At 37.9% G+C, this 23,500-nt stretch overlaps 1 protein-coding gene across 1 annotated transcript in view; it reads right to left on the reverse strand.

Annotated features, from left to right (window-relative positions):
* Window positions 1–23,500, reverse strand: part of luzp2 (leucine zipper protein 2) — a 143,040-nt gene that overhangs the window by 19,667 nt on the left and 99,873 nt on the right. Inside the window, exons 6-9 of the mRNA XM_005930814.3 lie at window positions 19,954–20,016; window positions 7,465–7,527; window positions 2,823–2,897; window positions 2,087–2,254 (exon numbers count right to left, since the gene is read on the reverse strand). Coding sequence (XP_005930876.2) covers window positions 2,087–2,254; window positions 2,823–2,897; window positions 7,465–7,527; window positions 19,954–20,016 — 369 coding nt within the window. The remainder of the gene's footprint in view (window positions 1–2,086; window positions 2,255–2,822; window positions 2,898–7,464; window positions 7,528–19,953; window positions 20,017–23,500) is intronic.

The following is a 23,500-nucleotide window of genomic DNA, read 5'->3' on the forward strand; positions in this document are numbered from 1 at the left end:
TCCTCACGATCATCTTCACCCCATGAGGCAAGATCTTGCAGAGACGTTCAGACAAAGGGCATTTTAAATTTATTCCATTTCTAAATAATCACACCAGCAGTTGTCCTCTTATTATCAAGCTTCTGCTGATGGTCTGGTAGCCCATTCTAGCCTTGTGCAGGCCAGATGGGCACATAGCCAATCTGTGGGAGACAGAATTCTGACTGAGTTGTGGGGGATCAAATACTTATTTTACTCACTGAAGTGCAAATTTGTAATTTGCAACTTTTATGGGAAGTGTTTTTATTTCTTGGATTTCTGATTGATAATCTCTCTCTCTTTATTAAAACAAAACTACCATAAGAATAGGGACTGTTCAATTCCTCGAAAGTGAGCAAACTTACAAATTCTGCAGGGGATCAAATAATTATATCCCCCAGTGTATATCTACAGGAAACCCATGCAACAACTGATGTAACTAATAAGACTGAAAAAACCCCAAACCCAAACAACAATTGCACTTTCCTTTACTTGGCATGTTGCAGGGCACTATTATTTTGCATACTGTCTCTCTGACACAGTCTGGTGATGTACTTAAATGGAGCACAGCCATTGTTAATGGTATTAATTACACCTGCGCCTTTCCTGATATGGCAAGTCAAAATGTCAGCTGTGAAAAAGGCCCATTGGTCATGCTTCTGGTAACATGAAAGGGCCGTAGAATTACATTTTGTATTCAGCCTGAATTATTCATTCAAGACTACTGTGAATGAAGCTGCCTTGGGACAAAATCGTTCCAACAATGCAATCAGCCATGATTAGAACATGGCTCCATGTTACAAATGTTGTTGCTCTGATTTCTTTTGATAATAGGTGTAAAAACTACTAGCACCATTACCTCATTAGAAGACTGTGATTCTGGTTGAATTATAATAGCAAAAGTGGAAGCTTAAAACATACTTTCAAGACCATGTTGTACTAAAATCTGTTTTGAAAGTCTCAGAGTAGCACAGATAGTTGATCTAGCAGTTTGATTTTATAACTTCTGTCAGGACTGAATTCATATCAAAACATAAAAGAACAACTGACAAAGATCAGGGTTGATTAGCATCAAAATCAGGAAAAAAAAAAAGAAAATATGAAAAGAATAATAATAATGTTTTTGTAAGTGCAAGTTTCCTCACCAGACGATGTAAAATGCAAGCAATTAAATGCAGTAATTTTTCATATAAATTTCTTATATATGACTTCCCATAATTAGGTATTAGTGTTTCTTAGTGTAATAGTGTTCTTGACTGTTTTAATGTTTTTTGAGGGAGTTTAAAATCAAGAAAAGTAAACATGCACTAGTAAAAATTAAAAGTAGGATACTGAAAGTTGGCACTATTAATCATTCCAGCAATGAGGATGGATAATAATGGTAATAATGATAATAATGGTAATGGATAATAGTGGGGGGAAAGATCTGCAAATGTGAAGGAACTTGTTGAACTTGGAACTAGCATATGTACAGAGTAGGATTTTCAAGAAATTTGATACTCACACACAATCGATATTAAAAATTGTTAATGGGTAGGATACTAATTTGTAACAGTATGACAGCAACGGTGCAATCTTCACCTCTTCTACATGACACACTGCAGGTGCCTGCACACCGCCCCTCCCCTCACTATCAGCTGAACAAATGAAGAGTAGCACAACAAATCTGGCAAAGGATCTTAACGACTGACGGTGTTAATGAAGAATTTTGAGAAGATTTGCATCACTTAAGTATTAAACAGTTATAATAAATCTTGACCAGTGCACACATTGACGTTAGCCATTTAAATACTATTAGCCATCTGTTAAGTTATCATTAAAGTAGCAGCTAGTGACTATGGCTAATAATAAAACACAAGGTTAATGTTGGAGTTAGGCAGCAACCATTATCAGTATAGCCCATCTGCAACTTTAATAGATGGTATTAACTTAGCTGGACAACTCAATGCTGTAGTATTGTTTTAATTTTTAGATGCTTATTTCTTAAGTTGTATTTTACAATATCTAGTTCACCTTTTTGAAAAACATTAAATAAAATAAAGGAGCTCTGCAATGAATTCTGAATTACCTTGGCATGTGGCTGTTGAAAGGTGACTCTAGAGCTGTTGATGAGCGATGAGTATCTGAACAAGTGGGTGGGGGAGGTGGGAAATCTGTGACTGCTGCTGGGCTGGTTGTGCAGGACGGCTGAGAAGCAGATGTGAACTGTGTCCTTCAACGCCTTCATCTGAGACTCCTGTCCCCAAACAAGATTACACACAAACAAGACGGTTTCTGAATCACTCACACTGCCTTGCATCCACATGAGAAATTTACTGTACTTAAGCATTAGAGCCATTTTGCTCACATCCTTTAAAGTGATTTCAGAAAAGCTAGAAGGCATCGTTAGGCAAGACGTAAAGATTAAGAAGTCAATAGAGCAATATGAAGTAATGTGTATTTAAAAATAATTTGCTTTTCATCAATACTAATAGACAGGCAAACTATTGGCTTAACTGATGTTAATATCACCTTTATCAGCTCTTTTCTCCCCGTGCAATTTTCACTCATTCAACTTAGCACATCCATAATAATAATAATGCCCCCACAAAATAAATCTGGTGCATGTGTTCAATGTGTTGAAGCTCAACACTGTGATGGGAAAATTGCTATGACAACCATGCTATTAAACTTCTGCACTTACTTTCATCATTAGATATCCACTCTTTAAAAAAGGTCTTTATGCAGACTAATATTACTTCACATAATTTATTCATTCGCTCATCATCGCTCATCGGCGACACCCCATCCCCTGTGTTATTCACCTTATCCAGCGCAGTCTTCTCCAGTTCTTCCTTGGCCACAGTTAACTTGTGTTCCAAGTCCATTAGCTGCTGCCCCTGCAGAAACACACGAGTTTTGAATCAGCTGAACCTCTCTCTTTGTACTGTGCAAGTAAAGCATTTCTCCAGCTCCACCTCATATCTTCAGCAATATCGATAGCAAAAATCTATAGCACAAGGGATTGAAGCTCCTCTTTGTTATTTTGCAGATCATCACTTTTGTTCTTACTTTTTAAAATATGTGTTATAAAACCTGACACACACACACAGATACATGCACACACATCTAATTCAATCAATTTGCATTCAATTTAAGTTTTACATTTTATTTTATCCTAAATTGACCTTGGAATGTATATACCTAATGTTTTCCATATTAACCTACAAACCAAAACTCCACAATGACAAAGCAAAGATTATTGTTTTTGGACTGTTTTGCACACTTTCCTAACAATGATCCACGGGATGCTTGATCTGAGTCCACCTGTGCCTCACTGAATTAATGGGATATAACTATATAAAGTTTCACAACTCATTATATATGTCAGAGTGAAAAACTGAGCCATGATATTGAGTGAATTGTTTACTAACATGGTATTGCTCCTCAGCTATACACAGTTTTTTGTGGCAAAGGGCCTTCATCAGGTGACCAACCAGGAATCACTGTCAATGTGATAGGCATCCCAGCAATCCTTTTGTGGAAATATTTGTTCTTTTTTATGGATGGTAGGAAGCCAATCCTCCCTGTATCACAGCCCATGAGGAGTTTCCTATAAAGCCCTTAAAAAGTATCCAACAGTAAAGGTGAAATCCTTTAGTCAGATGGCCACAGTTTCAAAAAGCTTGTGTGAGCATCACTTCATTATTATTATTATCCCAACAGTCATCGCAGTGTCAGCAACACCACACCGTAGGGATGTTTTTCCACAATATGGACCAGGAGACTAGTCATAAAGGGAAAGATTAATGTAGAACGGCATAAAGTAATTCTGAAGACCTGAAAATACAAGTATAGGATTCACTCTTAAAAATGCCAGAAGTGTTTTAGCCAGGCACTAAGTGAAAGTGAAGGATCTGAACTGAAAAGGATACAACTGTCCTTTAGATTTAATAAAATGCTAAAAAGTCTGTTGCTGTGTTTGTCATTGTAGAGTATTTTGTGTCGACTGGAGCTGAAAAACAATGAGTCTCATAATGAGTCTTTATGAAACATAAAGATATCAGATACAGTGGACACAATGCTCGAGCACTGAACAACATGTGGATTGGACAGTACTCAGAGGACTCCTCGCGATTATTAAAACTGATCATAGGTGTTGTTCCCCACATCAAACAGACCTTCACAAGGGTGTTCCTGTGATAAAAAACACTACCGGCCCCCTCCCAGAATCTTAAGGATCTGGGGAGGGGAGGACAGAAATAATCCCTTAAAACTATGTACAAATGGTATACATAAAAATGACAAACAATTCACCTTAACAATAGGGATCTCAGTAACCTTCCTAACCAGTGATAATTAATTAATTAATCTGACAAAATCTTGGTTAAGTTTTTGTGAAAACGAAACCTCTAGTCTTTTTAAAGCATTTTATGCACACCCTAGAAGTCATATGAAACCATATAAGCATGAGTTAATTCACAGCAGCACTGAAAAGGATTAGATCTGCTCCTTGGATAGAAGAATATTTTAATGTTGTCATTTATAAAAACAGACCCTTTAAAACCATCAAACTTTAAAAAGGAAGTTTTTCTTAGACGTTAATCCTAGGACTGAACAGCACACACAGAAGGGCTGGTTTTAGTAAATGAACCAATGTAACTCCTTATGACGATCAACAGAGCTTCTTCTGAGAAGTCTTCTATTATTGATAAACTCATCCACAAGAAAAAAAAGAAAGCCGTGCTGGGATCATTTGCATGCAGCCTGTGTAAAACCGGCCTTGGTGATGGACTTTAAGCCATAAACTTTTATCGGATGTCTTTACTTGCCTCCGGAAATGATAAACTACAAAGGCTTATATTCTAAAATATCCAAGGCCAGGTAACCCAACAAACAGCAACTACAATCCCTCTCAAGTGTATCAAATTTTAGTGAGTGGTGATGTGACTGATTGATAGCTTTTGGTAAGCTTTATCAACTTGTGGTGTGTGGTGCCTCGATGAGTGTCCTGAAAAAGCTGGGAGGCTTGGCATGTTCACTGATTTCATCTCATTTTCATGTCAGTTTCTACCAGCAAAGTGGTTATTTTAATGATGAACATGTCTGTCAGTTCTACCACTCAATGGGGCAGTAGGAACTGTGTTTAAATCCTTTCTGACAGATGAGTCGTATAGTGACTCTCAAGGACAGAGCAACAATCAGTCCTATGGGTTTTCACTGAAGCCAGAGAGTCAGATCTCACCTTTAGAAGTTCATGTAGTGGGAGTTTTAGTCAGATGGAGTCTTAAGGTAATCAGGCACAGTTCATGGTCACAAAGCTTTGTAAAAGCCTCATAAAATCTCTTTGTGGCAAATTAAGATATTCATTAATACACACTGGAATCACACATTTTGCTCACAAGTACATTTTTTTAAATGAGGCTCAATATTAGTTTGTTGTCTAAAAGCTCTAAATCCTATGTGCACAGCTTTATAGTAAAGGCCATTACATCCATTACAAAGAGCATCATCAGTGGATAGTCCTTTGAGCTCTGCTGGCGCAACGGCACTGACCCAGAAATGCTGACTTTCAGGGTTAGTGCCCCCAAGTCTAGGGCTTCATATTTCTGTGCTGAGTCCATTATAGAGGTGTGGGGTCAGTGGGGTGCTGTCCACTGGGCTAGATGAGGCGTGTGACGACATCTGTTTTTTCTAAGCTTAAAAAGAAACAGCTCTGGGGGTAATTTTAGTGTCGCAATGAAGAGTACACTGTGAAAGCTTGAATATGGCTCCTCTGCCACAAATACTGTCTCGTAGGGAAATGCAGGGAAGTCGCTCTCTTTTCTTTTAATACTTTTTTTAGTAACATGTTTATGAAAAGCGAGGGAAACTGTACAGCTTATACCTGAGACAAGAGTTGCACTAAAAATGCTGGCTTTTTTTCCTGGTACTCTAGGTTACTCTAGGAAACATGCTGTATCATTTAATCAATTTGCATTTTCTTGTATTTTACTATGAAAAACAAGAAACTAACTAACTAACTAACTAACTAACAAAAAAAGGTATTCTCAAGCTTTCATAAATGTAAGTTTTGGGGATTCTGCTGTATCTAATCTTGCAAATTTGTTTTCTTTGTTTCTTTTTTTTTAAACCAAGACATTGTGTTGCAAAAGGCACTTTGATAGGGTACAACAGCTGTCATAACCAATTCAATTGCCTCCTGGTCAAGGTGCCTTGACTGACATCCCCCCTGTGATGCTGATGACATTTCTGTATCTTGAGTGACTCTCCTCCACTTCCCCCTCCTTTGGCCCCTGCTGGGCTTTTGATCACAGCACATGGGGAATACAGATGAGTTTTTCAGGAATAGCCAGAGGGATTGGACGTGATGCATTTCTCCCTGACCTTTCCACCAGAGAAAAAAAGCAGCCATTTCTGTCATCTTCGAAAGATGACTGTTTTTACAAGATAAAGAGAATGATCAAATTAGCCTTATCTGTCTAATGCTGCAAATCACTACAGACCGTAATGTTTTAAAGGTCCACTTGAAATGTTTGGTGACATTGAGCAATAACGTTTTAGTTTTTTTTTGTTTTGGATGACTGACTGATGCAATTTAGAGACAACGATTTACGAGCAGTGACACCAAGCAAACAAGTCGATGCATCCATCATTCAGAGACTAGAAATAGAACAAAGAACAGGACATCCAGGGACAATATATTCAAGTGTAGGCCTAGAAGCATAAAATTCGATCCTCGAGGACAGAGTCCTTTTTTTATTCATTTATGTCTAACATAGCTTTAGCAGTGATGCGTTTAAAGCATCAAAACATACACATAAGAAATGGCATTACAGGGCATTGTGGCAAAAATGTCAACTGACATTTTAACACCGCAAACAAGGCCTGAAAGGTCAGTCCTTGTACCAGTAAATGCCAATAAATATTATGTGAGCGCTCAGATCCCAGAACGTTTAGTCCTCGCAATTCACAGGGCAATGGAGTATGTACGGGTGGGCAATAATACGCAACACTGCCACTGTTTTTATTGTGCTTGCAGAGGAAGTACGTGAGGAAGAGGCACATATCTGATTCCCTGAAATGGGTGTTACCCCTGAAATGTAGAAATACATGGTGTCATCTGTAATTTTGTCTTGAAGGTTCCCTTATATGATCTAATGCATAATTCTGTATCAACTTCATCCACTGCTGTCCAAACCATTTATCCACATACCACAGAAGATTAAAGAGGATGGGGTGAATCTTGGAGAGGTGGAAACAGAGGACGAAACTTGGTATGTTCACTAAGAGCTGCCGGATTGACTTTGCCGTGTGCTGCTTTTGCTGGATGGAAGTTTATAATTGCAGCCTGAATTAATTAGAGCCCCTTCTGTGATGGGATCATCCTTTGAAGGCGGTATGAAGCACCTGTTTACCCCTGGTCTGGAGCTACTATAAAGCCACCCACCTTCAGTTTGAGCTTACCTTAAAAATTAAATCCTTTTTCCCGTACCGCAGTTCTTTCAGTTGAGCCTGGATTTTTTTGGACTGCAAGAGGAAGATAAGGAAATAAGTGTTAGCTTATTCAAATAGCGAAATTGGTTTTAGATCACGTAGCAGGATTCTGCCAGCTGCAGCAGAAGACTCCTTTGTGAGCATTCCCTAGGCAAAGCTCTGGCTTAAAGGAAGGCCCTACTGAGAGGGAGAAAATATCAAATCTACCCTTCACTGAACTGTATAGTCCACACAATGATGCCGTCATGCACTGGATTCTTGCCCACTGTCTAAACCTGAATTCTCACTCCCACTACACACATTACTGCCACCATCGCCACACACATGCAGGTTCCTCGGTTGTGACAGCGTCTCGCCCGCCTTCAGTTAAGCCACTCACACAAACAGAGCACTTCTTCACTGCCACCCCCAAACATGCACAGTGACCAGTGCTGCCTGACATTCACTCTGCTGCTCCACATCAGTGGGCACCTTGAGCACAGAGACTGTACCCCAGATAGCTTGATACATGGCCATCCTCAAAGCTGCTCATGATGTGAGTGTGAACACTGAAAGCCTCCACACGGGATAGAACAGAGTGTTACTCTGAGAGTCCTCAACGAGGCTGAATAATGTTTTCAGAGCACAGGTATTGTAAAGCCTTTTGTGATCGGAACCAATACAGCATGCTATGCAAACAGAACTGCTTCAACTTGAATCCTGAGGAACTGAAGTTTTAAACATAAAGATTATTAGGTTAATAATTCATTTTAATAAACCAAGCTTTAAAATCCCAGATCCAGAGAGCTTTTCTTTGTATATTTGTGTCTCAGCCTTATTTATCTCTACATTTCCTTGGCACAGACAGGTGAAATGTGACATGAGGTCTAATTTTCTTTTACTAAAGCACACTGAACACAATGCCGAGGGAGAAATTCACTTCACAAGGTTTTGTGTACAAACACCTTTGCCTTTATATATGAGATTCTTCATCTTATTTTTTTTCCTCCCCAGGGTGACTCCATGTCCCAGGACACCTCTCACTGTTTTGTGTAACTGGATTCAAAAACTGCATCCTTGGGCTCCACATGAAAACAAGATGTTAGGTTAAATAAACACAGAGCAAACTTTACAACTGTATCTCACAGACGTATGTGATTTGAAATTATTCAGCCTGTATTTTTCTCCCCCCTGTGAACCGGGTCATTAAATAAAATGTTAGCAAATTAATTTTATTTGCATCGGTTAAGTGGAGCTTTTTGAGATACTCACCGGTAATAGAATGATTCACTTTAAAAGGCCACAGAATCATATGCTGTGGAGTATTAACTCATAAATGCAAATATTTGAATGCACTGCACTCTATGAATTGCCAAAGCATTTTTTTTTCAATTTTCTTTTAGTCCAAATAAACTATGTGAGTGTCTCCTGTGGTCCAATTCTCAGCCTATTTTTAGGGACACTGAAACATTGAAAAGCCTTTGAAACATTGTTAAGCTTTACAGTTAGCAGGCTAGTTACCTTGGCTACTAAGTAAGGAATCCTGTAAGCCACAGTAATGGGACAGAGCTCTGATGTAACTGAAAGAGACTTTTCAAAATATATTTCCATTACCTGCCTTGATGGCATATAGAGCCCTGGTGAATGCGGGAAGTTATGTGCTTGACAACAATGACCTTGAAATAAAGCCAAAACTCAGAAGAGCAGCTGGAGCCCATCATTCACTATTTAATGAAAGAAAACCACACATTTGTTTGATTCTCAGTGTAACAGCATTTTCAGTTATACAATAACTATTCAATATTTTGAAAAGCAGATTTCCCAGCAAGCAGTTTATACCCCAAATAATCAGTTAAGGTTAACTTTGTCCAAACTGTGTGTTCAGTCGCCTCCATAAATGTTAAGATTTGGACTAGTGGGAGGCCACTTTAGAAATGCCAAATACTTATTTATTATAATGTTAGAAAAGCCATGTTTTTTACCTGGAATAGTATGGTTTGTGTGCTTCAGGTCGGGGATGACTTGATTTCTCACATGTAGGAGTATCTCGAGGGCTTGTTTTCAGGTGGGGGTAGAACTGCGCTAGAGATTGACAAGTAGATTGGTCCTGTGTGGGCATTGAAGCAGACCCTACACTATTGTGGGGACTAGAGACCTGAGCCTGAAGGTGAAGTTGTCGATTTACTGGTTCATCTACACTGCTATCTTCACCTATGGCCATGATCTGTGGGATATGGCTTAAAGAACAAATAAGACCCATGCAGCAAAAATCAGCTGGTACCATGGGATTCTGGGATACCCCTTAGGGATAGGGTCATTTTGAGTTGGAGTAGAGCTGTTGCTCCTCTGCTTTGAGTAAAACCAGTTCAGCTGTTATGGTCGTGTCCAACTGAGAGAAGACCCCAGGGCAGGCCCAGGACAACAGATTACATCTCTCAGCTGGCAGCTGGCCTCGATACCCTCACACCCACCCAATAGAGCTGGAGGTAGTGACTGGGGAGAGGGAGGCCTGAGCAGCTCTGCTTAGACTGCTGCCGCAATGAACCATACAAAGATAAGTGGTCGAAAATGGATGGATGGCTGGATGTTGTAGCAATGACCTGCAACTGAGACAGATCCTGCAGACCCCCAGGCAGTATGTTTTGCTCCAGTATGCTTTGATAATTTTATGATTTCACTGCGCTCTGCACAAATTCAAGCCACTGTGAGCAAGAGACAGCAAATGAACCCTGTACGGATGACTATGCTTCCTCCATTCACAGTGAGGAGATGTCCTCCTTTAACTGTCTATTTTTTTTGTGAACAGAGATGAGTTACCAAAAAAATGCATGTAATTTTGTTACAGCTGTCCAAGTGTAATTACCAACAAACACTGTGAATTGTTGATATGCATATTAGTAAACTCCAGTCAGTGTTTTCTTTCAAATTTACTGGGCTTTCTTATATGGAGCTTTCCTTTATGTGTTATTTCTAAGGGTTGGCTTGTATACAGTTTGAGTTTTTGCTTGTTTCTGTCACCCAACATTTGTCCAAAAAATCTTAAACTTGATTAATAAATTCCCATTCTAGCTATTCTAGCTTGTACCTTGACCTCATGACTGTTATGTTCTTTTCTTTTTCCTCTACTTTGCTTTATTCTTTGGCAAATTTTAGCTCGATCCCAAATGAAAACACATATTTTCGCATTCAGCCATTTTAGTAATGCAACCAAAGCACTTAATCAAAATGGATGGAAGGCAAAGTACTTTTGATCCACTTGATAATAAAGTGGCTAACTTCAATTTAAAAGTAAACCAATAACATTGTCTCTTATCGATAGTTGTATAATCCATTGGATACTTTTATGAGGTATTATATACAAATAAAAATAAGGGTACAAAAGACCCAATAACATGGATGAAATTTAAATTTTATTTGAATCAATTTATTTTAATCTCTTCTGCTTGTTCACAGTTTAAATATAGTGAAGTGAAGTCATCATATTTATGTTCTTTTCCTCCAATAACAAGATGCAACCAACCAACACAGAGCTACTCAAAATTATCCACTAAGAAAAGTGCAGCTCAGTCTCATTTGCCTTGTCTTTAGTATATTTACCTTTTGATGGATAGTTTTGAGGAAGCAATTGGTTTCTTTAAGAGCTCGAACTTTACAGAAATCATTTAACTTTTCTGATTTTTTAGGAATCCATGGATTTCTTGTGAAGGGAGCAGCAGAGCATAGTGATAATGTTCCATGGATTTATTAGTACGAGGAACATTTTTCTCATTATACAAAGTCATTTAATCTGTCATTAATATAAAATACTTAGTGCAGCTATAAATAATGTCTTTTTTTTCTTTATCTCTTTTTTGCCTTATCGGGCAAATGAGAAAATGTGTTTGTATGCATGTCAGTATGCTGATGTCAACACACAGCTTTTACTTTGAAGGTGAACAATCACCATTTGTGGTTTGCATCTAGTGAATGTTCGCAGAGAAATCAGCGTCAACCATACAAACTATGGGGAACCACAACAACCTACAAACAACTTAAGCAATCACAAGAAGGTTTTTTGTGCAGGCTACTTTTCTGACCCAGTAACAACCCCCAAGAAGCCACTCACCACTCTAGCGACAAGAAGTTGCCAAGGGCTTACTAACCAGGAATTCCTAATCAATCTCTAGGCGTGTGTGACTGAGACCTGAGGCACAAAAAAGGTGAAACGACACCAACATATGACAGATAAAGTGTTCTGGCATCATCATCATCATACATTGTAAGTGCAGTTGCAGCAGGAACACAGCAGCATGCTAGCTGGAGCAGAACCAGAGCCAGAGTCGTACAGTCTGAAGCAAACATGTCACTTCAATCCTTCCAGTCAAGGTAATCTGATTTATTCAGTGTAGATATAGAGATAAAAATTTATTTTTTTATTTCAAGATTCTGCTCTTGTATGCTCCCTTCACACAAATCAGTTGTATCGTAGGATATATCACCGAAGCTAAAAACACCCATCTCCCCAAACGAGGTTTTATCAAAGAAGCCAAACAAATCTGCTTTCATTTCTGATTTGGTAAGGAGGAATTCTAATATTATATGGAATTTAACTTCATAAATCACAGCTTCAGTGCTCATTGAGAGGTTAGAATAAAAAACTAATATTTTAAGACTTAGAGATGGAAACAAGGAGCAACAACAAGGATGTACATGATGAGACGTATATGAGTGACACAGCTGTTGATATCACATGCATATAAGGTAAATGGTTCTGGCCAAAGCACAGTTCATTCCTGATTACACAAAAGTTTAAAACAGTGATACTGATAAATGGCTATCACACAAACATGGTAACATCAACCTTAAATAATGTAGGAATGGCCTGCATGGACTTTTAGTTTTGCTCATGTCGGATTTGCACACATGTTATTAGAAGAACTCCACAACGCCCTCTCTCTCACACACACAACCAAAGTCTAATAATGGATGGAAGCAAAAAGCATTTATTAAAATAAGGGATGCTTCATTGGGAAAGACTCTGATATGTTTCCTAGCTCATTAACTGCCACAAAACACAGAAGATGACGATGGCACACTGCTCTATTCACAAAGCCCCGTAGAATTAATTACATGAGGCCATTCACCTTGAAATCCTTCATTACAGGAAATCCTCCCAAATCCAGCATATTATATCTTATCTGCATATGTGAGGTTTGGGTTACTCAGTGCTTCCATTAATCCAAATGTAACAATGAAAGGTAATTCGAATGATAACAGGGCGGAAATATGGAAGTGTAACAACATCCGTCATCCAAATAATGACACCATAAATTTGACAGAATGGGAAAAAGGTGACAAATTCGTTCTGGTGAGGAAAAGATGTGCAATGGATTAAATCACATCTCTAATGTTACGTGTCAGACTCCTTTACCGAATGGTCTTAACCTTGACACTGACTCAAGTTTCGTAAGCTATCAGATGTTTCCCCTGAAGATATTACTGTCTGTTTGTGGGAAGGTTGCATAACATTTTTCCAATGAACTGGATAAAAACCAAATAAATAAATAAATAAATTTCTAGCTATATATAACAGCCAACTGAAGCTTTTTGGTATTGGTGAAGTTAACCCACTGTTATATGACACACCATGACAATAATGAGAATTTAATTATTGTATTTTCAGTGTTTTTGAAAATCAACAATAAAAAAAAATCTTATTAAATTCAATTTACCATAAAGGTTTATTTATATAGTGCAAAATCACAACAAAAGTCATCTCAAGGCACTTTATATTGTAAGGCAAAGCTCACACAGTCCCCTGTGAACAAGTACTTGGTGACAGTGGGGAGGAAAAATGCCCTTTTAACATGAGGAAACCTCTGACAGAACCAGGCGCAGGGAAAGGAAGTCATCAGCTGTGACTGTTTGTGGGTGACATACTGTGGAAGTCTAGTGTTGGTACATGGTCACCTGATCCAGCTCCAACTATAAGCTTTATCAAAAAGTATCGTTTTAGGATTAATATTAAAAGAAGAGAGGATGTCATGTCTGTCTTCCAAATCCAAACTGGGAGTTTGTTCCACTTTTACATATTCTACTAACCACAAGTAAGCATGCAGTCTGAGGTCAAAGTGCTGTGTTGGGTGATATAGAACTACGAAGTCTTTAAAATTAGGAGCTGATTATTCAAGATGTTGTATGTGAGAAGAAGGATTTTAAATGTGATTAGCTTACAATTAAATACAGTAAAGTCAGATTTACTGAAACTATTCTAAATCAATTTAGTGCAAATGATAACACATCAATGAACTGTTTTTTAATGAAGCTCAGGCAAATTGAGTAACACAGCCAAGAGTCTTATTAGCCCTATTAACCCTCATAATATTGAATGGAGTTGTCTGCTCCTTGTGCCCAGATGGAAGAAATGAGTTTGGATTAACTGATCAACTGACTTGGCAGCACTCTCACATACTCTGACAATTATATTTGTTATTTCATAGGAGAATAATATTAAATATAAAGCCTGGTGTCACCTCAATATTTAAGAAATGCATATGATGGCAATATTATCTAATACAGTGCAGGAAGCCTCAAAACCACAATTCCAAAATCCAAAAAAGTAAGAAAAAAAGCCTATATTTGTTGAGAAAAGTATGTTCCCCAATGCTAAAGCTGAAAAAGTTCATCAATCATTCTCTGATCAGAGGATTAATAAGCTACTGCTTTGATGAATTATTACTAATTTTCCTTACAAAAATGTAAACCTGGCACTAGCCTCACCACTCGGTACTGCTAGGTTTTCATGTTATGCCACAACTCAAAATGCCAAAAAGAAGTATTAGTTTTAGCCGTAAACCACATACGTCTTCTCAACTCAAGATTAGATACAAGTCTTTAGTCAAGAAAAACGAAAAGTATTTTGTTCTAAATCAAGGGCTTTCCTTTTACACTAACAGCAGAAAATACATGGCTGACCACTTTGTTAGGTACATTTGTTTAACTACTGATTAGATATTTGGTAAAGCAAATATCCAATCACTGAATCACATGACAGTAATTCAGTTGATTAAGGCACCTACAGACATGGTAAAGAAGCTGTAATGATGTTCAAACTGAGAATGGGAATGTAGAAAAGTGATTTACTGTAAGTGACAATGTCTATCTGGCCATGGTGTGGCCAGATAGACTGGTCTTATTGGTTTGGAGTATTTTTTTTTAGAAACTGCTGATGCACTGGCATTTTCCCACACAGCCATCTCTAGGGTTTTACAGAGAGTCTACTGAGAGCAACAGCTCTCATATTTAAGACATCAGAGGAAAATGACAAAATAGCTTTTAAGCTAAAAGAAAAATAACAATAACTCTAGTTATGACTCATTATAACCAACATATGAAGAAGAGCATTTCTGAATGAACTCTGAAGAAGGTAGGCTATGGCAGCAGAAGACCACACTGGGTAAAACTCATGTCAGCTAAGAACAAGAAGGTACGGCTAATAATTCACAAGGGCTCACCAAAATTGAACTACAGAAGATGCTACAACCTACCTAAATATTGCTGCTGACCAGTTATATCCCTTTATCTTCTTAGCCATCTTCTGATGGTTAATTCCAGCAACATAACCATGACACAAATTCATGACATGGATGTGGAGTCAATAACTCTGCAGGAACTTTGTGCTGCTGTCAGTCATGGACCAATTGCTGAATTTATGCCACAAATAATTAAAACAGTTCTGAAGGTAAAAGAGTGGCCAATGGAGTGTTTTTTTTAAATAGATATTTTTTTCTTTTCTCGTTCCTTTCTTTCCTTTCTTAATATAATACTTAGCTTGTTGATGATTATTAACGAATATATAAGTACAAAATCACAAAATTTACAGTAGGGAAGGATCATGTATGTATGCATGCAAGATCATGCATATCACTAAAACCCCTGTGGTGCTCTTAACATGTAATTTGAAGTCTTTTTGGCTCAGTGGTTTTCACAGCAGCACATGGATTAAGAGCATACTGTAGCTCTTGCTATGCGAGGTGGAGGATCAGCCTCACAAAAAAATATGTACAAGTTAAATCAGCTTTGTAAAAACGATTACCACACCAAATGAAATGTATTCCAATATACAATACAGTAATTCCCAAGACTCCCAGTTCTCAAGATGAGAACAAAAATCACACAAAAAGTCATGCTCCTACTTGCTCACACAAAATCCCAAAATGTATCATGTGAAAACAAATGGAATTTGTTCCTAGAAAGTTTATCTGAGACCAGCTGAAAAAAGGCCTAATCTCGCTTCTTGGACATTGCTTCAAAGAATTGATTTAAGATTCAAAGATGCTATCACAAGCTATCACAGCAAGGAAAGAAAATGAGAAAAAAAATCTCTGACTCAGTGCTTTGAAAAAAAGAAAAAACCTTAACTAAAAAGGTCTTTGAAGATAAAACCATCATTTCTAGAGACAAATTACATAATGTTGTTCAGTGTTTTTTGAATGTTTTGATGTTTTGGGTGGGTATTCAGATTCATGTTTTGCATAAAACACTGTAAAAGGCAATAATTATTACAAATAATCAATAATAGAATAATGATTCTCTATAGAAAAAAAACAAACATTCAGTATTATTCAAAAGTCTTGAACCACACATCAGTTTAATTGAAGTGGTCTTTGTCAATAGTCCTTCATCCTTTTTGAAGGTCTTTCAAAGTTTTTCTTTGGACAAGTCCTTGTAGCTGACCATTTTTTGAAGAACGTATCTGTTGTTTGTTAAGCCACTTAACACTGACCTACGAACCCATGAACCCATTCAAGCAAAAAAGACACTTCAAGCTTTAGACACTTTGTTACTAGCAGCCTAGTAAGAAAGTCACATTAAGACCAAAGACAACATAATATTGAATACATGAATCAGTACTTTTACACTAACAAGGTAAATTCCTAGAGCTATCAGCTGAAAACTTGGTAAACGTATCTTTGCATGATATGCACTGAACCTTCAAAAAAATCTGAGGAAACTGGTCAAAGGAAGATGCGGGAAGCTTAAAAACTGATCTACAGCAGACGTTCAGTATCTAAAAGTCATGTGCTTAAGAAATACGGAAAAATGCTTCAAAGACTTGACACAGGACATGAGAGATGTATCTGGCCCTTCAGTTGGTCCATGTACTGTTCATTGAAGCCTAATCAGACGTTGTCTCAGTGAAAGAGTGGCTGACAAGAAGCCATTCATAAGGAAGAAAAACAGGGAGGAAAGGCTGAGATTTGCCAGATCACATAAGAACTGGACAGAAAATCAATGGCAACTAATCTTATAGAGTGATGAATCATTGTCAATATGCATAAAGGAGGATAAATGAGAAGTATAGCAGTGAGTGTCTACAGCCATTTATGAAACAGGATGAAGACTCTCTCAAGATTTGGGACTGTGTTTTGGTTAGTGGTGTTGGGGACCTTGTCAAATATAAATTATGACCCCAAAAACCATTGGGTTTTGATCCAGCATGCAATACCATCTATTGGGAGCAGCTTAATTTTTCAGCGTGACAATGATCCCAAGAAAGCCACCAATGCAATAAAGGCATACCTGGATAGAAAAACACACAATTAACCACTATCAGTCATGGATTGGCCTCCCGCAGAGCCTGGCCCTCAACATAACTAAAGCAGCGTAGGACCATTTTGACAGAGAACAGAACAAAAGGCAGACAACATCCAAAGAAGGGATTTAAATGTCCTTCAAGAAATCTGGAGAACTCTTTCTGAAGACTACATAAAGTCAGACTGTTGAGGGATAAAGGTGATTACATCAAATATTGTCTTTGACAGTAGAATCTTCAAAACTCAGTTTTTGTCAAATGTACTGTATTACCATGTATCCCTGCTCACGCATCTTAATCAACTGATGTTCCTATTTCCCATTTTTCTAGGAAAATATAGTCATAAGAGCCTTAAGTAATGGCTCAAGAATATTGCCCTGCACTGTATATCAGAATTTAAACTCTCTAAAGATACATTATGTTTGAGGAGGCGTAACTTTCTTGCCACTAGAAAAAAAACTTTTAATGATGTTGTTCGCAATTACCTGTGGCAATTTGTTTTGTAGCTTTAGAGTCTATCACTTTCTTTCACTTCACAATCATTACAGTGTGATTGCAGGCTCACTCTATAACCCTTTAAACATAAATAACTTTCTGGAAGAAGGCACATGGAACAATGTTCTTCTCTCTGATTTACTCCTCCATTTAAAGTCTCCCAAAGGAATTGAAGACAATGACCTCCATCTACCTGTGGTCAAGAAAAGTCTAGTAGCGATTTGTTCCCTAAAGATCTCAAAGCCTCCCAGCCTTGATAACAGATCTTCAGAAAAAAAATCCAGCTGGCAGAGACTGGAACTTGGAATTAAAAAGGATTGAGGATGGGATATTATGGTATATTAACTACAAGCACATAATTTATCACCATTTTGATGACCGCCTTTGGTGTTGCATGAAAATTCTGGCTCAGTATAGCGAGTGACCCACAACTTCAATCAGTATCTCTTCATTGCATTTGTACTCTGTCCAACACTTCCCTGAAGTGTTATAATCAGACAGGCTGCATAGTCAAATGTGCCATCAAACAACTCAGAGTTTGAATATGTGATGATGGCTTGGATCAGCTTAAATGGTGAAATGTCAGGGATCTTTAGCTGGAAGATTTGTAGAAGGAAAAGCGCCTGTAATGTTAAACATCAATTTTCTACATCTCACTAGGGACTTGAGAATAACCTTAGTTTTGGGGCTGACTTCGAGGTCAATGAAAAGCTCTTCAGCACGTAACATTGTGCAGTATGATCTTTTAGTCGGTTACGGCTGATGGTGTTCAAGACATATGTGTTCTGCCCCCCCAAACAACTCTGTTAAGCTGTGTCGGCTTATTCTGTGTTAACCACATTGCAGGATCAGAATTTAATAATTCACACTCTCAAGTGACTTCATTCAGTCGGTCAAAAAATAATAACACAGTTGTGGTGACAGAACTGAGGCATGGGAAAGGCAAGTGCTTCCTGCTAAGCTATACTGTTCTAACATTTGTTTGACTAAATACACTCTGTTATCAAGTATACTCACTATTCAATCTGACAGCCTTGCAAATAAAACACAATTTTCAAGAAGGTGTTAATGTTCAGTGTTTGCTGAATTTAAGCAATGTTGGACAGATTGATACAAGTTTGGAGGAAGCATATTGCAGTGCTATGGAGCTTTGACCTATTATACAGACAGCTGCTTCCCTTGTGAAATAGAAACATTAAGATTAGAAACATTTATGTAGAAAAAGTAATTACGTTTTTTAAGGGTAGAGATTCTAAATTTGGTAGACTAATTCTTCTCAGTTTCCATACTCATACCTTCCAGGGTGGATAGCTGCCCTGCCATTTTTACCTGAAATTGCTCTGTCACTCAAAAAGCTTCATAAAATCATCTACAGCACTGATCAAACAAGTCTCATGCTGCCTTTAGGGAGGTTTAGCCTAGGGTCTCTTTCTCAAGAAAGCCTCCATCCCCACACAGAGTCAAGCTGTCATGTCAGTGCACTAAGGTAGTAAAAATCTTAAGTCATCCTACATACTGTAGCCTGACTATAGGAAAAGCATGGAATCACCAGCTCTACAACTGCATAACTATGAACCCCATAATTACACAATACCAGCTGCAATGACTCAAGCATGTCAACAGGATGCCTGTAGGATTCGCTGCCTTGTAAGATCCTGCATGGCTAGATTACAGCGTGTGCACTGGCCATCAGGAAGGCAAAAGTGACAGTTCAAAGCTCAGCTCAAGGGCTCACTATGGATGTGGACCTGATGGACACTGCTGACTGTAAAAAAAACTGAAAGCAGAGCTGAAGAAGAGGAAAAGTGACAGCAAAAATGACACAGACCAAATGCACTCAAAGCTACTCTCACCACAACCTGAGTTTCTCAGATTGCACTGCACAGCCATCAAAAAGCTTGCACTTAGAGACAAGTTGTTCTGAGATTCACTGGACTGCCAAAACAAAGATTTTGTGCTTGCACGCGCTTGCGTGTGTGTCTGGGTATGTTTATGTGAGGGAGTGGGAGAGACAGCGAGAGGGAGACAAAAATGGATCATTTCTAACCTTTAACTGGACCTTTATAAATCTTTCACCACACACAGGTCGCATCAAGAGTTTTCTTATTATAGCAGCAACTAATGAACTAAATGATAAGCTAAGCCATAGATAAAACACAAACAAACAAACAAACGTGTATTTTTTTCTAATATATATTAATATCTTAATACTTTGCATTGAATTAAAAGCAATCACATTGCATTTCTCAGTTATAGCACTGTTTATGCTTTGTTAAGACTACTTGCTCGCACTATGTCTGCATTATGTTACAAACTGCACTCTTTTCATGAACAATAGACAATTAAATAGCTGGACCTGAATATTAACTATGCACGAGGTGAAACAGAATGCACTAATTGAAAATTCTTACCTCCTCAGCATAGGCATCACAAAGTTTGTTCCCCGAGAGCAGCTTGTTTTTCAAGCTCTTGTTCTGAAAAAAAGAAAACACAAAAGAGGTAATCACATTTGCATCTGCCCTGTAGCCTGCACTGCATGTTGCTTTAGCATTTTTGGTGCTGTATAAAAAGCACTATTGACTCAGTGGGCATCAGTTTCTCCAGCTGGGCAATTGACTATATAGGAGCCCTCGCAGCAAGTGCTTGGTTGCCTCTTGATTTCAGACTTAAAAGCAGTCAGGAGTGGCCTGTCTGACGATCTGAGAGCGCACTCTGGCTCGCAGGCCTCTTAAAGGTCAAAAACGTAGCTCAGGGCAAGACCCCCACTGAACTTTAAGCATGATCAGTAAAGTCTTAAAATCATTTGAATGGTAGTGGGTGGAGAGATGCTAAAGTTTGGGTCATGAGCTGTTGGCGCCAGTTAACATCTAAATCTGGAGACAAGTGAATGATTCTGTCCAAACACACAACACCTGTAACATCAACTTAGGTTTGATGTATTAAAACCAAATCTATAGATTATTAACAAACGTACATTCAATTAAATGTAAATTTAAAGAAAAGAAAAGAAAAAAACATGACGCTTAATTGGACAACTTCTGCAAAGTGCAAGGGCAGCAGAAATTATGCAATATGCTTTGTCTTGTCTTGCAAATTCAATTTCTTCATTTACAAAACATGGTTGAATCCAAATAGCAATTAAAAAACATTTATAGTAAAACCCATAAGGTTTGTGGTTTGCTGTACCCAAGAGCTTTTTCTGTGAACTGAATCTGAATAAAACTATAGATGTATTTATGTATACACTATACTTCTATAGGTGTTCTGGGAATTTTTTTACAACATACTTGAGCAAGGAGATTTCAAGAGAATCAGATTCTTTATACAGAAACATTTATTGCAGCCAGCTTTGAAATAAGGAGAACAAAACGATGACTTTTGTTGAGAGTGTTGTCATCCAGTGCCGATGCCGGCTTTTTTTTCTCTCAGAGGGCGTATTCATACTGATCATACACATTTATAAAGTCTTCATGCCTGATCATATATTCAAACAAGGTTAACACAGCTCCTTTGCCGTAAGTATTGAGGAGGAGTAGGAATGCTATGTATGCAGAGCCTGTCTATTCTCCCAAAATTATAAAATTAGAGGAGAGAGTCTCCACTCAAGCCTTAGGGCCTTAATCATTATATTCTTTCGAGAAATTCCACTCTCAATGACCTTTGAGACCTTTCCGAATGGAGAGTTTCACTTTAGTCAGAAAAATCCTTACAATATGTTTAAAAGGAAGTCTGCACTGACACAGTCAGGGGAGATGTAAAGACAGACGGGAATATGGCTGGAAAGCAATAACAGCATTTGATAAGAAGGGAATTTCTCTTTTTTAATTGGCACTGATCTGGTAATAAGATCGGTCCTAAACCAGCTTAATGCTTAACCCAAAGTAACCATCAAGTTTTCCAGATGACCCAGTCGTCCAGCATCTGCAGATAGGAGAAAGTTTAGACTGTCTCTAATGTGATTAAAAACCAGACTGTCTGCAAAATGTACTGCGAAAAGCTACTTGGTAAACCCAGTATATTTATAAGAGTTATATTTATAAGTGTACAAGCAATTGGTTTGTAGAAAGGAAAGACTCCAGCTTCAGCTTGTTTTGGGGATTTATTTTCCAGTGGTTACATTTTTACCATTAACTTCTGTGCAATAATGCAGCATTTAAATAACTAGCTAAAAGAGAGAATAGTCAAGTGAGCGGACCACAAAGCCTTGAAATACTCAGATGTCACCTCATTGAGTTGACCACGAACTCCATCAATTGATCACATGAATGTGAGGACATGTATTTGACAGCTAAAGCTTGGCCTAGAGTGGGTCATGCAACAGAACAAAGATCCTAATCACAGCAGCAAATCGACAACAGAATGGGTGAAAAAAAAGAATCAAAGTGTTGCAATGACCCAGTCAAAGTAAGACCTTGACATGTAAATGAAATGTTGTGGCAAGAAGAAGAGTCGTCCAAATTTCTTCCACAATAATGAGACAGAATAATGAAGTTGTACAAATAATGATTACTTAAAGTTATCGCTAACTACTGATAAATTAAGTTATTGCTGCTAAGGATGGTTCTGTAAGGTACTGAATCATGGAGTGTACTTAGCTTTTCACAGGACTGCATTGCCCTTTTATATAAAATGATATATACTTTATTCATTTCAAAGGTTAGAGCAGCCAAGCTAACACAGCTTAAAAGAATAAATACTATATTAGAAATGTAAATAAATACACAAAATAAGGAGCACAATAAATTAAGACATAAGAAAAAGTGTAAAAATAAGTGAATATGGATATTTTTGAATGACACAGGTAAGACTGTCTGTATCAGTCCTTGTTGGAAGGAAGACAAAAAAGGATGTTAGACTGTCCAGATCCATTTCTGATCCAGTGCCACTCATAACATTCACTTGACCTCTGCATCAGTTGACTGAGTAATCCATACAGTGCGCCGATCCAAACTGAATTAAAAGGGAATCCAAACAGCAAAAAGAACGACGGAAGAAAATTTCTTCTGCAAGTACGGACACATTTAGCAGCTAGCAGCCCACTACACGGCCACGGCACCCTTATTCTGACATGCCTGGGATTACACCACTTTTCAGTCACATCTATCACAACCACATTTCTTCTTACCTCTCAGATTAACGTCCCTGTTTGCAATCCCTGTCCTGAAGCTATACAGTCACACTGTGGTTTTGGAAAGTGAGTCTCGATGAAACACATCAAAATAGGCTCACTGTGTTCCCTCTGGACTCAGAACTGCCAGCACGATCAGCTGGTGAAAATTCAAGAGTATAATACAAACAAGCCAAAAAACAAAAAAACAAAAACAAAACATGGGTAGACATGCTAAAATTGGAAAGACTTGCAAACCAAAAAATAACCATGACCTCCATGAAAAAATGACTTTACCCCGAGATAATCATTAAAATGAACCATAATGGAAATTACTGTGAAAGGCTGTAACTTACCACAGTGCCAGGAATAAAAGCAAAAATATATATAACATTGTAAAACATAGTTATAGAAGTGTGTGGTTATTTTTTCTCATTTCTTTAGTACCAACAGAGCTGTGGGCATTGTTTTGTTGATCTCACTGCAGCACCATAAAATGTTGAAAAGTGTCGAGAGTCGAGTAAATGTATCGTTCTAATGAGAACATCATTGTGGAATTTGTTTGGATGGAAACTTCTATATAACACCGACTGGGGATGTTAACCAGCAGTCAGATTTGCAAGTAAGTAAGTTATGGGTTTAAATAGTGACCTTTGGGGTAAACATACGTATGTATTATAACCATTTAGTGTCCGGTGCCCATATAGAAACACACAGAGCTGTCAGCATGTAGATTCTGAATATTGCTTCTACCTGAAGAAATATCAGTGTCAAATTAGTCTAATGTCAGCCCCAAGCAGAAATTGCCCTTTGACATTACATATAATTATGTGAATGCATCTATTGTCATG

The sequence above is a fragment of the Haplochromis burtoni genome, unplaced genomic scaffold (genome assembly GCF_018398535.1).
Source record: "Haplochromis burtoni strain Fernald_Lab_line unplaced genomic scaffold, NCSU_Asbu1 Contig_135, whole genome shotgun sequence".
NCBI lineage: Eukaryota > Metazoa > Chordata > Actinopteri > Cichliformes > Cichlidae > Haplochromis > Haplochromis burtoni.